Below are 16,424 nucleotides of genomic sequence, written 5' to 3' on the forward strand. Positions count from 1 at the left end.
GTAGCCCTCTGCCTTTTCATCTTGTCTATCTTTCTGTGAATGTGGTTTTTGTTCCACAGGCTGCAGGATTGTAGTTCTTCTTGCTTCTGCTGTCTGCCCTCTGGTGGATGAGGCTATCTGAGAGGATTGTGGAAGTTTACTGATGGGAGGGACTGGTGGTGGGTAGAGCTGGCTGTTGCTCTAAATCACCTTTCTTAAATGAGCCATTATAATTCTCTTCTCTATGTACTATGGAACAAAGCTCTCGTATGCTGTCCTCACAAAGCCATGTGATGCTACTGGCTTGCTGGGTAATATTCAGAGGCCAGCCTGGATTGGTGTTATATGACCAATAAGCAAGAAGTTACCCTTTCTTACTTGTAGCCTTAATTTGTTAATGATCCCATCTCTATCAGACAGTTTACATCAGAAGTTTTCTTACTTGCATTTACAAATGTGTAAAATAAATCATGTCCTTTGAAAGAGAGGCTTTACAGCTTTGTAATTGAGGTACTTTAATGCCAAGTAAACATCATATGCCACAGCTGTTCCTAAAAATTTTATGAACAAGAAGAACATGAGGCCAGTATAAAATAAATCCACAAATTATGTTTCTGACTCCCAGGCTCACCCCTCTTGAGTGCAGGGTAGCCCAGTGACTCAAGGGGCGCTGCGTGGACATTCTCTGTTAATGTTGTGACTCACTGGGGGATGAGGGCTCAGGGTGCGTGGCACACGGGGCACAGACCTTTGACTCTGCCACGAGGATGCCGTGTCAGACCACACCGGAGCACAAGCCAGGTAGTCGTTGCAAGGACGCTGGGCATCTCTGCCCTCACACACACAGGGTGTGGTCCAAGTACTCAGCTAACTTTGCCTCATTCTCCTTTAGCTACTCCCATCCTCCTTGCAAAATCACCCAGCCCTGCCAGCCATGAGCGGCACACCCATTTTCTCTTCCCAATCCCCAGTTTCTTCTTTTCCAATTATTCACAGTGGATGAAGAAGAACAAGATTTAAAAAAAATAAAAGGTTTGTCCTAATCTCCCCTGCCCCATCATCAAAAGCAAGAAAGATCTGCTAGTTTTCTTTGGGACCGTTAACTGTTCTTTACCAGATTCTCATAAAGATCACAGAGCTACCACCAAGAGAGGCTGAAAAAATTCCATTGTGTCCACTTGGCCGGTTAGAGGTTCACAGGGTGGCTACAAGGTTTTCCAATTATGCACCCGTTTTCCCGCTTACCTTGGCCTTCCCATCCTGGGCTGACATATATCCAACACACATGCTCTCCGTCGTGTGGCTCCATAGAAATTCCACTGCCATGGAAGAGAACACAAATAGGCACATTCAGATCACAGATGGAAAATAAATCTCTGCTTTTTAATACAACAGTTAAAGATAGCTTTATATTTAACACACCCGGGCTCCCTACTTTCCATTCGCTCCTTCATAAATGTCAGTATGATTTAGTACTCAGAACCGTGTAATACTGTTTACTGTGAAATGAAAAATGTATTTCTTGTCAAAACTTATGATTATTACATGTAAAATAAATGCTCTTCTGTTTGAAACTTGTAACATTAAACAACACACATGCATGCACACACACTCATACATACAGTACACAATGATTTAGTAAATATAATATCCTATAACGTAGTTTCCTTTAAAACACACACAGACACACACACACCCCAGGGTCTAGGTCTTCAATACCATTCTCCATGAAAAGGAACCAGGATTCCTTGGAGAAATGTTGATTCCAAGGCTGGGGCACAGAAAATATTAAATGAATCTGGAACATCTTTTTGTGCCAGAAAATAAGGAAGTGCTCAAAGAATGAGGAGGACTTATCAAAAGGACCCAGGGTCAGCCTGCAGGGACTCACACTGGCCATATCTGAGTCAATCTAAGTATCAAAATAAATAATAACAGTAAAGAATTACCACCACTGAACAAAATTAAAACCAACGGGCCCATACTAATGCAAACACATAAAGGAATAAATAAAATGGGGGAGAAGAGAAAGCAATTCCTTGTAGCAGAATGCCAACTAATATATACAGAAGAAATAACAGAGTTAGAAAGCCATCACACTTCCTAAAACTAGGAGAATCTGAAGAGGAACAGCCTATTTACATAATCTCCATGTGATCTCTCCACAAAATTCTTATGAAGTATAAAGGGGCAAAGTATAAGTTCACTGTGAAGAAACCCATGGACTCCACTTTAATCCAATGATGGAAGCTAACATCACCAATTAAGGGACAAATCAACACAACGTGCCTCCTGAGACTCACTGCCACTGCTGTGGTGTTCTTGCCAAAAATGCAGAACCAGAATTGCATGAGGAAACACTACACAAATCTGATATAGGAACACGACTAAATAACTGGCTTGAACTCTTCAAAACATGTCAAAGTCAAAAAATGCAAAGAAAGTTGAGAAACTGTTCCCATTGAAAGGCATCCCAGGGACTTCCCTGGCAGTCCAGTGGTTTCACTGCCAAGGGCCTGGGTTTGATCCCTGGTCGGGGAACTAAGACCCCACAAGCTGCGTGGTGTGGCCAAAAAAATAAATAAAGAAGACAAAGGCAACATGACAACTATAGGCAATGTGTCCTCCTGGGATGGAGCCTGGACGGGGACAGGGGGTGCTTGAAGGGACACAACTAATGGAGTTTGAAAATGGACTATGGATTAGGTAACAGTGTGGCATCAATATTAAATTCTGTGATTTTGACAACTATACTGTGATTATTTACAAGAACAACCTTGTTCTTAAGAAATAAGCACTGAAGTATTAGGAGTAAAGACACCGGATCTCTCCACCTTGCTCTCAAGCCATTCAGAAAAAAAAATGTACATGTTTAAGTGTGTGTGTGTGTGTGTGTGTGTGTGTGTGTGTAAAGGGAAGAGGGAAGGAAGGAGGAAGTGGAGATGGAAAAACAAATGCAGGAAATGAAAATGAGTGAATCTGGGTAAAGAAATCACTGGTGTCCCTTGTACTGTTCTCAAAACTTCTCTGTAAGTTTGAAATTATATCTAAATTAAAAGTTACAGAAAGAAAAATACTGAGATACACACAAAGCTTTGTCACCTTCAAGTACTTACTTTCAAAATTCTAAGTTTTTTTAAAGGCATTTTTAAAGTTTTGATGCACTTCACAAAAATGTCAAAAGTCCCCAGCAATAGAACTGCCTTGCTCAATACCAACCCTCTGGGTCCCGGGCCATCCATCTGTTTACATCTCCGAGCTAATTAGGCCTGAAGACAAGTGTGTGAGTTGAGACACAACTGTGGCTCAGCTAGACTCTGGTCCTAGACTCTGAAGGCTTTGCCAGACACATGGCAAAGGAAGAAGCAGAAGGGGCGACACTGAGTTCCTCATAGAGTGGCTCATTCCCTCATCATTAATTAATTCTCAAAGCTGCCAACCTGCTCCACAGACGCTCCGCTGATGAGTGCAGGAAAACAGCGTCACGCAATGAAGCAAGTTCTCTTTGCCAGATGTTTTTTCTTCCTAACACATCTGCTTTGAACTTCAAAAACGTTGGAGTCCAGAGAAAGGTCTGGGATATTCTGAATTGCCTAATAGAGCAAAGGCACTCAAGCCTTACTGAATTTCTCGAGTAGTGACAATGCCATTGTATTTAAATACAAAGTTCTGAATTTCTCGAGTAGTGACAATGCCATTGTATTTAAATACAAAGTTCAGGCATTTCTAACATTGTGACCTCTCCTTATTCCCCAAATATTAAGGTGGTAACTGCTCATGAATTAACTGCTCATGAATTAGCCAAGAAAAATACATGGAAATATATAGTCAATCTAATCATGAAAGGGAAGGACAAAAACACTGCACATTATTTTTTTAAGACACAATTTGACAATTTCAAACTGTATTATTCTCTCTAAAAATAGAGCCTGCTTTATGGAAATGTAACACATGAAAAATTTAGACTTAAAAAACAGGATAAATTGGGTGTCCTGACTGACCACATTAAATATTTTCCTATTGAAAGGTTTTCAATAAAGTTTCTAGATACAGAATTTAGGAGTTCTTAAAGAAAGTAACTCAATGTCTAGAAATTCAGTCTTCATTCACTCTTTTTACAAACAAACAAACAAAGGAGGTGCATTGTACTGACACATTATTTTTTTTTGAATTTTTGAATTTTATTTATTTTTTATACAGCAGGTTCTTATTAGTTATCCATTTTATACATATTAGTGTATACATGTCAATCCCAATCTCCCAAATCATCACACCACCACCACCACCCCAGCCACTTTCCCCCCTTGGTGCCCATATGTTTGTTCTCTACATATGTCTCTATTTCTGCCCTGCAAACCAGTTCATCTGTACCATTTTTCTAGGTTACACATATATGCATTAATATATGACATTTGTTTTTCTCTTTCTGACTTACATCACTCTGTATGACAGTCTCTAGATCCAACCATGTCTCTACAAATGACCCAATTTCGTTCCTTTTTATGGCTGAGTAATATTCCATTGTATATATGTACCAAAACTTCTTTATCCATTCATCTGTCGATGGGCATTTAGGTTGCTTCCATGATCTGGCTATTGTAAATAGCACTGAAATGAACATTGGGGTGCATGTGTCTTTTTGAACTATGGTTTTCTCTGGGTATATGGCCAGTAGTGGGATTGCTGGGTCATATGGTAATCCTATTTTAAATTAAAAAACTATTTTTAAGTTTTTAAATTCTATTTTTAGTTTTTAACCTCCATACTGTTCTCCATAGTGGCTGTATCAATTTACATTCCCACCAACAGTGCAAGAGGGTTCCCTTTTCTCCACACCCCCTCCCGCATTTGTTGTTTGTAGATTTTCTGATGATGCCCATTCTAACTGGTGTGAGGTGATACCTCATTGTAGTTTTGATTTGCATTTCTCTAATAATTAGTGATGTTGAGCAGCTTTTCATGTGACACATTATTTTTAATACCAGCAATTCAAATCAGTCACTCATTCAGGCTCAGACTTCAGAAACTTAGCAGGATTGTCTAAAATTTAAATTATAAAATGCTTTTGAAAAGAAATCTTATTTTATTTCTTTTAGTGTATGTCAACTCAATAATTTAATAAATTATTAATGAATAATTTAACAAATTATTTCTTGGTGGAGGACTTCAGGGAGGCAGGAGAGGAACTAACATTGAGAATCTATCATCCGCCAGGCACCTCGGCAAAGCCTAGATGGGGAACCTGGGGCTCAGAGAAGGGAGGTAACATGGCTGAGACCATCTGAGCAAGTGCAGAACCTAGGACTCAGACTGGATTTCTAGATTCTAAAACCTGTGATTCTCCATTGCTTTCTCACTCTGAAATCTCCTCAGCTTGAAAAGGATTTAGAATCATACAGCATCGGAACACAAACACAACTCTTAAATATCTCTTAAAGTGAGCTTTTAAAACTGTAACAAGATAATACATTTGACTAAATTAAAAATGTTTACAGTATTACCTTTTGCCATATGGGAAAAAAGTCAAGAGATGAGTGATGAGCTGGGGGAAATATTTGCAATTCATATTATAGAAAAAGAACTAATTTTCTCAGTATATAAAGATCTGCTACAAATCAATAAGGAAAAGACAAATATCCAAAGAGAAAGCAAAAGGATATGAACAAAAGGGAATATGAATCACTCTAAAACGGAAAATATGTTCTACATTTTTCCTACTAAAAGAAATGAAGGGCTTCCCTGGTGGCGCAGTGGTTGCGCGTCCCCCTGCCGATGCAGGGGAACTGGGTTCGCGCCCCGGTCTGGGAGGATCCCACGTGCCGCGGAGCGGCTGGGCCCGTGAGCCATGGCCGCTGAGCCTGCGCGTCCGGAGCCTGTGCTCCGCAACGGGAGAGGCCACAGCAGAGGGAGGCCCGCATACCACCAAAAAAAAAAAAAAAAAAAAAAAGAAAAGAAAAGAAATGAAAATTAAAACTACAAGAATTCAACATTCAGGTTATCAGACACCAAAAGGTTAAAACAGCATTATGTTACCTGGGGGTAGAGGAAGGAGCACTCTCATATAATAACGGTGTGAGTATGACCATATGGAAATACATTCTTATAATTTGCAGTAGTTATGTTCTATAAATTCACCATAAACACTGAATTAGCAAATACTGAGCCACTGCTCCCAAGGGAAATACAGGATTAGGTTCCTGCAAGCCTCTGGTCACAGCATTTTCAGTCGATAAGTAAACTTATTTTATGTGTGTTTCTGTTTAAAGACATCTTATTTAATATATGTTTTTATAACTAATTAATTTTATGCAGTATTTCTTTATAATAATATACTAGCCAAGAAGAGCTTAACAATTTCCTGACCCTGGATGACCTGCCCATGAATTTCTTTGGCTTTCAGCCTCACAATAATGCTGTCTCTTAGGCTCTTTTTATCGGTTGTCATCTCATGAATCCGTAAGTTTTGCTACTTTTCCAGCTCAAATTTTTCCCTACTCTGTCCATGCCCACAAATGACTTGGGAAAGTGCTGGGAGTACTGATCTTTCAATTACAAGTAAATTTCAGAAAGTAAGAAAATTCACAAATATGAATCTGCAAATAATGAGGATAGACTCTTTTTCTCAAAATGACATACCCTTTGACCTAGCAATTCTACTTTTAGGTATTTAGTCTATAGATATGCCTTTACATGTACAAAATAACATCTTTACACAGAGATTCACTGAAGTAGTTCTAATTAGGAAGAAACTGGAAATAGCATGGTTGCCTTTTGGTGGGAGCATATATGAAGAACAATGGTACCCTGTACAATGGAATACTATTCAAGTAATTAAGAACAAAGAGAAAGTTCTACATGGATGATATGGAACCATCCACACTAAGTGTTTTTTCAAACTTTTTGCCATGAACCACAGTAAAACCAAACCAAAACAAAACAAAAAGCCCCACACACTGTCACTTAGTACATGGGTTCTTTATATTCTATGCACTACAATTAAAAGGTTCTGCTCGTGACTCACTAAATTAGACCTCATTAATGTGACATGCTACAGTTGGAATAAACACTAATCTGCAACATATATAGTTTATCTAAAAGAAAAGGAAAGGTGGAGAAAGACATATAAAGATGGTGCTGCCATTTTTGTGGAAGAAAATAAAAGGGCACCAGGGATGACAATGCTTGTAAATACATGAGATGTCTCTGGAAGAAAACCTTGGGAAGCAGCAACAGCAGTTATCGCTAGAGAGGGAACTCGTGATTAAGGAAGTTGAGAGGGGGGCAACCTACTTTTCACCATACATCCCTTCCGAAACTTTTGAATTTTGCCCTGTTTTCAATTATGTCCTATTTTTTTAAAAATACACCTAGGAATCTCAATTACCTTGTTAATCTAATTTATCTATGAAGAATTAATTTCTTCCCTGTTTTAGATTATGATATTCTGAAATACACTGAAATTTGACGTAATGACATGTTACCATATATTTTTAATTGCCCTTCATGAGAATGCTTTATTATGATGTGAAACTGACTGGATGCTTTCAAATTGTTTCATGTCTTGTGACTACCTAAAACATGAACAAATCTTATGAAGGGGCATGAATAAACCCCTACTTAAATTTATACTGACCACATAGATATAAAACAAAACCTGCTATGTTCAAAGAGCAATCAAAACAAACAAAACAAAGCAAATACTTATTTCCATTTGAAATAAAAAATGCCGAAACCATCATAAGTTTTTAAAAATGAGAAAACATTTATTCGTCTCAAGGGTAAAGCTTCTCTCACAAAGATCTCTCAAAATTGTTTAATTAAGTCAACTTATAATTAAAACCTAGTCAACAGTAGTACAAAGTTTGCTCAAATACAATTACATAGAAGAAAAACTAAAATGTTAAACCCTACTCAGTACCAAAGTAGCATTTCTTACCATCAGTGAAATCTAGAAGTCTATAATTTATTTCTTAATTTTAAATCTAAAGTTGTCTCCTACACTAAAAAATTGAATTTTATGGAACAGTATTTTAAAAATGATTCTAATAATATACAAACAAACTGGGCAGATGCTATATCATAGTACCAGAATTTTTCCTTGTGTAATTATTACATGTAGGGGACCATGAACTCAAGCAACGTGCAGGGTTTATGAGTGGCCTGGAGCGGCACGTCTGAGCCTGTGAATGTGCTGTCTGAAATAGTGTTTGGTGTGGTCAAGCTCAAGCTGATTTCCATTTAGAGAAGCCCTGGCCTCTCGGTAATGACCACGCTCCTTTGGTAGTGGCTGGTGACTGTTTACACCTCAACTACTGATTTGAAAAAGGCTTTCGTTTTTTAGAAAGCCAAAGCCCAGGGATGGTGAGGCTACTGGAAATGTCCAGATCATGAAAAGACCTCCATTAGAAAACATTAAGAACACCTAAAGCTATGGGTTTAACATATGAAAGACGGACATGGGGATTTGGCAGGATTCTTCTCCACCGAGTGACTTCACATCATGTCCCAACACACCAGCACGATGTGAAAAACCGTCAACACTACTGATCCTGTTCCAGCGCCAGAGAACAGATTAGGTGTGGATGTGCTGTACGTGTGTTCCTCAAGAATGGCAAGTTAATGGCCTTATAGGGACAGTTGGAATGGATTTGTACATAATCTTAGAGGCCAGCCTGTCTGGAAAGTTGTATTTAATGCTTTGGAACAAATGAATTCACCTAGGGGTATAAGGTCCGAGAGCAGCCCCACTTCAGTCTGGGGTCCCCCCACTGCCTGAGACATTTTGAGTCACATGTCATCCTGTTTAAATTAAGTCAAACAAAATTTCCTTACCAGAGCTGCAAAGCAAGTTTTTTCTATTCAAACAGATTCTCTTTTTTTGACCAGAGAGAAGCCCTCAGCCACCTTTTTAAAAAAAAAAAAAAAAGTTGTTCTCCAATTGTTGTTAACAACCCCCAGCTGCACTGGCTCCCACACCCATTTCAAACCTCTCTGCCTGGCTTCATATCCCAGACTTTCTTGCAAGGAAAACAAAACTCTAAAATCAGAACCGTCTTGGGCTGGGCAGTTGCCAAGTCAGCTGCCACTCCTTAGCCCTAGGTCAAATGGCTTACCCTAGGACATTTTGCATAGCGTTTAAGTTACTCCTTATTAAATAAAGATAAATTCATTTTTAAAATGGGAAGGAAGAGGAAATGTAAATAGAACAATTTCTTCTTGTCTCTGCAGATTTCCCCTGGGTGGTGAGGTTCTTTATAACCCGGTAGGGGGTTCATTCAAGGATGCTTTACTGTCCTGACATGGAATCCTTAAGAGTCATATAATGCATGTCCCATTACGGCCATGAAGTAGCTTTGAGTTGGCTTGCTGCCCTGAAAAACTTTCACCACTGAACTGTCTGGGGAGCTATGGGGATGGAGTTCTATAGAACTCCACTTATGCTAAGCCAAGAAAATAATTATTCCCTCTCTCCAAGGCTCACTCCATTTGTTCAAGACTAAAGAAAGATGCTGACTGAAAAAGGAAGAGAGGGATGTGGGTCAAAGAGTAAAACAAGCCCCAAAGGACATTTCAATTCTCTTCCTAGTTTATCATTTTATTGTATTAGAAACTGACGAAATAAGTGGCCAATGGCTGGGACTTGGAAGTTCTCTGCTGAAGAGAAAAGCATTCAGTGAAACAAGTTATATTGAAACATGATTTCATTCATTCAACAAATATTTTTTTAGGATTTGTTTCATACTAAGGTGATCTACATTACATTGTGAGCAGATGAAAACTGACTATAAAATTTGTCAAAATGTTTTTCTGAGAGTTTTAGGAGAACCAAAGTAATAAGAATTACATAATCACTAGAATTCTGTTTATAAATCTTTGTATTCTTTATTTCAGATGGAAAACTTTGTGGCCAAAGGAAAAAAAAGATACTATATGGTTAGATTATAGCTAGAAGTATACTTCTCATGATGGAGAAAAAAATTACAGATGAAAATCTATTTCCAATCTTTTTAAAGTGTATTAGTAATATTTAACAGAAGAAAAGTTCTGTTATAAAGCAAACAAAGCAAATGACAGCTTTTTGTAATCAACATCTTTGTATTTTAAAAATGAAAACCAGTTCTGAAAAATATCTCAGAGCACTACCTCAACAGGTTAATGCAACTCAGTTGTTGAAAAGTTTAAATATCATGTCTGCCTTATTCACTTTGCAACTAAGAATGTTACTTAATTTGCTTCTTTCCATCCGATCCTTAAATAAGAACCAAAATGCCAGCTTATCTCTTAAGACGATAGTGAAGATGTAACAATCCCAAAGCATTGCTGAGGCGATAAAGAAATAAGCTTCCAACCATGACACTGGACCCTCTTACAGAACAAAATTTTAGTTATATTTTTAAGACAAGGTATTAACATCAATAACCAACCGTAAGTACCTCTTTTCCCACTACCAGTCTAATAACTAATTTGCCTTCTCTTTGAGGGTTATTTTTATGATCGTGTAAGCCCAGCAGAATGCCTAGTCATAAGTGCTCATGGTGGCATGTGCCATGAAATGGAAATAAGGGATATTGCTGGGCCGTGAGAACGAAGCTCCTTTGAAGTACATGCGTTTATATGTGCTCACCAAAATTTTAATGCCAGTAAAATCAAAAGGCGGTTTGGAATTTTAACTTACAGTAAAATGACCTTTTATCTTTTTAATGTTTCAGGAAGCATCAATTCAATCTAACAATTTTTATTTTTAAATCATGGCAAGTTTTCATAACAGTGACAAGAAGAATACTGGATAAAGAACTTTGCCTGATCTGAAAAGAAGGGAGGAGAATGCCACACTTCAGTTCTCATTGGTAACTGAAGAACAGTTGACTTGATCGAGCTAAGTCTAAAATGATAAAGGGACTCATTATCCTTTCAGGTAGTCATGTTAAGAAACTGCAAACATTCTCACAGAAGAAATCACCTGCTACAACATTTATATAAAGTTCAGACAGGCCCACATGGGGGCTTCAGAGATATGGGGAATGGGCAAGTTCTTAAGCTGGGTGACGGGTCCACAGGTGTTCGTTTCACTATTATCCTTTATAACTTACAAATTTATTACATTCTTTTAAAAACACATGAAAAATTTCACAATAAAGATGAAAACCCAGGGAAAAAAAGGAGTAGCTGGACAGTAGAAACAATATCATGTACAAAACTTAATTATCAGCATCGTGAACATATTCCTGGGCAGCAAAGAACCTGAAGTTACTCCCTGAGTGAGGTGAGGGTGACTTGATGGGAAAGTAACAATTATTACGTGTGCTCATCAGATGACCAAGCTTGAGCTGAACTGTGGGCCTTCAATCTATTCAGCAAGAAGGCCTGCAACACAGACAGGCTTGGCGCAAAGGCCGCTGGCCGAACATACAGCATTTTCACCCTTACTAGCCCCTATGCCTCCTATCTTGAATTGCTTAAGATTTTCCTTAAATATATGGAGTCTATTTCGCATTGTTCCTCATACTCACTGCTTCCTATTAACCACTCTAAGGTAGGAACCTCTGAACTTCACAGGGTCTGTCAGGCTTCCCATCAGCACAGTGAAGGCAGGCTACAAGGGAAAAAATGCACCCATATAGTGAGATTGGTTGTTCATGCCATATATTTGCATATATTCTAATTACTTGTATTGACTCATAAGCTTAAAATGGAAAAGAATTAATTTTTTCCACTGGAAGGCTTGATATGCCTTTGTTTACACAATTATTAACCATACTATATACAGCAGCCTCAACAAAGCACTTCTGTAGAGGCCTGGAAAACACGTAATTGTACTTTAGCAGGTAAAAGTATATTGTTTTTTTCTCTAAAAGCAGAGAGAAAATTAATGATTTTCAGCTGTTTCATTCCAGGAACAAGCATTTGCTTTGTGTTAAAGCAGTGATTTGTAGGCTGGGCTTTGCCAGCATCTCATGATCTGGGGGGTGGGAGTTGGTGGGATGGGTGTTGCAAACACATTCTTGTCCAAATTGTCCTTTTACAAGGCTGTTTGCAAAGGCTGTCTTCTGAGATCTGTTTAAACTGTCTCCAAATCTTCTTGTTCCCTGACACTCGTCATTATCCAACATTTCCGACCCATATTGTTTGTTTGTTAAGAGCATGTGAGGATATTTTATGTGACATTTCACTTTTCTGGAATAGTGGTCAATTTCTTTAAAAATATCTGCTAAATAATCACAAAAGATATTCCATGTGGCACTTAATTTATTCCTCCAATAATTCCTGGGAGCCTACAATAGAGGGTGTGTACAAAGCTGGATATGACCCAGTCTTTGCATTCCAATGATTCACAATCTGGTGGTGTGATGCTCAGAGACAGAGGAATCTTCTTTAAGATATTTCCAACCCCTGTACCCTCCACGTGAGTCACTGGGGCTCAAAGACCTGTGATCTATGTCTTTCAAATAACTGAGTTCCAAAAAAAAGGTTAAGAAGTGCTGGCCTAGAGGGAGGGGCAGACATTTTAATACATGTCTAGGATGTCATGGTGACTGTTACAAAGGACAGAAATTATATGTTGCAAAAAGAGCACAAGGAAGGAAGAAATCACCTGGGGAAAGGTCTTCCAAAGGATTCTGAGGAGATTCCTATCTGTCCTGGGTCTTAAAGAAGGAATGTAATTAGCTCAGGGCTTTCCAAGCACAGGTAATAATAGCATGGGAAAGTTACTGGGGGAAAAACATGACCCTTTGGAAGAAGACCAAGCAATTTGGAGTTGCCGGAACTCGGGTCATCGGAGATGAGTGGAGGAAAAGGAGGACTAGTAGGAAATGACACTGAAAGCATGTTCTGGACCCAGATCAGGGAGGGCTTTTCCCAGCAAGTGATTTGGGCATTTCCCATCTATCTTCTAGGGAAATGTCCAGCAGAGGTAGGAGTGAGTGTGACCGTGTGTGTGTTTTCTCATTGAAGAATTAGAAGTAGGGAACATGGGAGCGACAGTAAGAGATACATGTTTTGCTTTATTTTAGCATACATAGAAAGTTATTCAACATGTAGCTTAAACTTGTAGTACACTAGTTACATATATTTCCGCGGCTCTTGTTTTGGCCACCATCCCTCTGATCCTGGGGTTGGTGTGGCTCTCTAAGCCACAATTCGGTCAGGTTCTCATTTTGACCCTTTCTGCTTCAGGGCAGCCTGCTTCTCCCCCCACTGCCCCTGTTTCTGAGCCCGTGGTCAGGTTCTCTGGGCCACTACAGATGTATGATAGAGGGAGAGACGTCTGGTGGCAGGACGGTGGTGGGAGACAGATAAGAGGTGGGGATCCTAGAGGTTGGGGAGGCTTAGGAGACAGTCTGGAAAAGAGTGATTAGGGGCCTGCAGAGTAAAAGAGCGCCAGTCACATTTGTCCAAGAGGACCCCAAAGCAGAGAAGCGGAATCACTGATGCAAACGGAAGTCTTGACAGCCTGAGCTGCTTAAAGATGCAAGAGAGCTCCTGATTTGTCACTGTAGTTCTTTAGACAAACCAGAGGACCATTTGGCAGTGAAAGCATTTAAAAGGTTTATTTCTTATCTATCACTGCATACATAAATTACCCCAGAATGTAGCCGTTTAAAACAATAATCATTTATTATCTCACTTTCTGTGGATGAGGAGTTCAGGAGTGGCTGTGTTGGGTGCTCTTTTTTAGGATCTCATGAGATTTCAGTCTCAGGCATCTGAAGGCTCACTCGGAGTTGAGACTGTTGGCAGGAAGCCCCAGTGCCTCGCTGGCTGTTGGAAGGCGGTCATAGTTTTTTTGCCAAAGGGGCCTTTCCCTGGTGCTGCTTGAGTGTCCTCATGACATGGCAGCTGGTCTTTTGTGAAGTGAGTGATCCAACCGGGAAAGCGAGAAGGAAGGGCCATTGCCTTTTCTGACCTCACCTCAGAAGTCACACATTGTCACTCTGACATATTGGAAGAGAGTCACAAGTGGAGAGGAATTAAGCTCCATCTCTCTCGAACAATTTATGGACAGAGCACACATAACGAGGTCACACAAGAGGACTTTGAAAGTTCCTCTCTACCTGAGATTCTCCAACTGTATTCATGAATCAGTAAACAAAGGACAAACCTTGAAAGTGCATGTATTTGAGTCATCCCACTCTAGAAGTGGCCCACTGGGGCCCTTGTAATTGATGTATTTATCGAGAGGGGAGGCTGGGTAATGGCTTCCTGGAAACTCCATCAAGTAGCAATGGGGTCTGATTGAAACTGCTTTTGTGGCATAATGGAAATGCTATTGATGATTTTCAGAAAAGAGTAAATATGGAAGAAGCTCAAGTTAGAGATTGTTTTGATTATACTATTCTTGGGACAAAAAAAGTGATTGAACAATATACAGCAGTTAAGTGTTTTGTGTGTGTGTGTGTTTTTTTTTTTTAATTTGGGGAATTGTTTTGCTTTATTTGGATGTGTAGGACAGAAAGATTTCTGAGCCTCCTGGTTACTAGATATTACCAAACATTAAGGAGCCACGAGTTTATGAAGTTATACTTTCATGAGAGTTTTATAAAGTGATAAATGCGAAGTCATGGTCCAAACATGAAGCAAATTAAGTTGCAGCCTGATGTGGAGTAATTAACATGGTAAAGCACAGGAGAACCCACTTGAGCTTGATGTTTGAAACATTCTCCTTTTACAGGCACAGGCTTATGGCAGACACTTCCCTTCTGATGGGTCTAATCTTCCACTACTGGAATCTGCAGTGAATAATATTTATATAATCTTGATACTGTCAATGCTGGTACTAATTGTCACTTTTTGGGATCAACATCTAATCAGAGCATAGAAGGCAAGCTGCCTGTAGGACAGAATGCAAATGTTACTATCTACGACAATAATGGCATGGTTCCTAGAGGTTGAGATGAGGGTTGGGAGTCAGGGAGGAAGAGGAAGGAAACTTACATAGTCCAAGGGGTGAGGGATGGTCGGCAGAGATGATAGAAAGTTGATGAATCAAGAAACAGTGCATTACAGTTGAAATAAAATATAATAAATATACGATTTCAAGTTAGAGTTCTCACAAAAGTCATGCAGAGAGGTGATGGGGAGTGGTATGAGCTATGTTCATAATTTTTTCCCCCGAAGGAGTCACTAGTTACTGATTGAGAAACGGAAGCATACGCACATTCTAGAGAGTGAAGGTGAATCCCATGAGAATAACCAGAATCAGAAGCTGGCGGCTCTGGGAACTTGATGGCAAAGGTGACTTTCACATCTTCTTTCTATCCTTCTGTACCACGTTTACTTTCTCACCACCCACTGAACATATGTAACTTTCTTAAAGCAAAATATGTAAAATCCCACGTCATTGGTAGCACCTATATAAGTTGATAGGAGCCTAAGTTCACCAGGTTTCAGTAGATAAACTTCACAAACATCAGTGCCTCTAGCTAACTTTAACAAATGGCAAGATTTCACTTATTTCATAAATTGACAGTTTTCATTCTTCTTGAGACAGAGAGTAGGAATCAGTTTACAAATTACTACCTTGGTGATAAAAACGATTTAATATGAGCTAAAATTCAATGACTTATCCTAAAATATGCATTTCTATACTACACCACCAAAATTGAAAGGACAACCAAAAAAAACCCTTACAATTTTCAGGATTAACTTGAATGGACAAGAGTCCAGGCTCAATAAAGTACAGAAACTCTATTCTAGCAACAGTCTATGAAGCAGTTTTAATAACTGTCCCCCACCCTGCCTCCCAGTACTAAAGACTTATTCTGCGTTTTTATGGAAGGCCCAGGTACATCTCTGCATATTTTAAAAGCAAACTCCCTGCTACCTAACTGTGGAAGATATTCAAAGGTTTTGACAATGATTAAGATACCGAAGAAGCAAGTGGCTGCTTGCCTCAGTTTAACAAACGATGGCCATTAAAAACAAACAAACAAACAAACAAAACATTTGCCAGGAGCAAGCTGGGTACCAAGTGTAGTGGGTGGAAAGAGAAAGAAAATATAGCATGAAAAACAGTGAAGTTGGTGATCAGAGTCCAGGTGGAGAAAGAGGCATTTCCTATAAAAGTGCTTCTTTTTTTTTCCCTTTGACAAATGAGATGAGAGATTTTATGAAAGTTCTTCAGGCTTTTATAGAAAAAATACTTTTTATTCTCATAAGAAATGCTCAGTCTTCTATTTTACTGACTTATAAAACCTCAAGATATGTAGGGACTTGTACTACAACAATTCACAACAATCATACAATACAGATCAGGTACCAACCATACTTGATAAAAGGAATTTTACACAAAGAGCTGAAGTACCACATCCCTGAGAATGACTTGTAGTGCTTATATATATAAAAAAAATGCGTAAAGAATGGATAACTGCAGAGTGCTATAACTATACGTAATGTAATACTATACAGCAATGAAAGTGAACAAACTACTGTCACAAGTAACGGAG

The 16,424-nt window shown here is 39.0% G+C and overlaps 1 protein-coding gene across 15 annotated transcripts in view; it reads right to left on the reverse strand.

Moving 5' to 3' along the window:
* Positions 1-16,424, reverse strand: part of TASP1 (taspase 1) — a 353,026-nt gene that overhangs the window by 139,697 nt on the left and 196,905 nt on the right. For 14 of the 15 annotated variants that reach the window (XM_055090632.1, XM_055090631.1, XM_055090635.1 and 11 more), the window contains one exon: positions 1,225-1,298. In XM_055090632.1, coding sequence (XP_054946607.1) covers positions 1,225-1,298 — 74 coding nt within the window. Of the gene's footprint in view, positions 1-61; positions 118-1,224; positions 1,299-16,424 lie in introns of those variants that run through there. The other variant, XM_055090638.1, reaches the window with a different exon arrangement.

The sequence above is a fragment of the Physeter macrocephalus genome, chromosome 14 (genome assembly GCF_002837175.3).
Source record: "Physeter macrocephalus isolate SW-GA chromosome 14, ASM283717v5, whole genome shotgun sequence".
NCBI lineage: Eukaryota > Metazoa > Chordata > Mammalia > Artiodactyla > Physeteridae > Physeter > Physeter macrocephalus.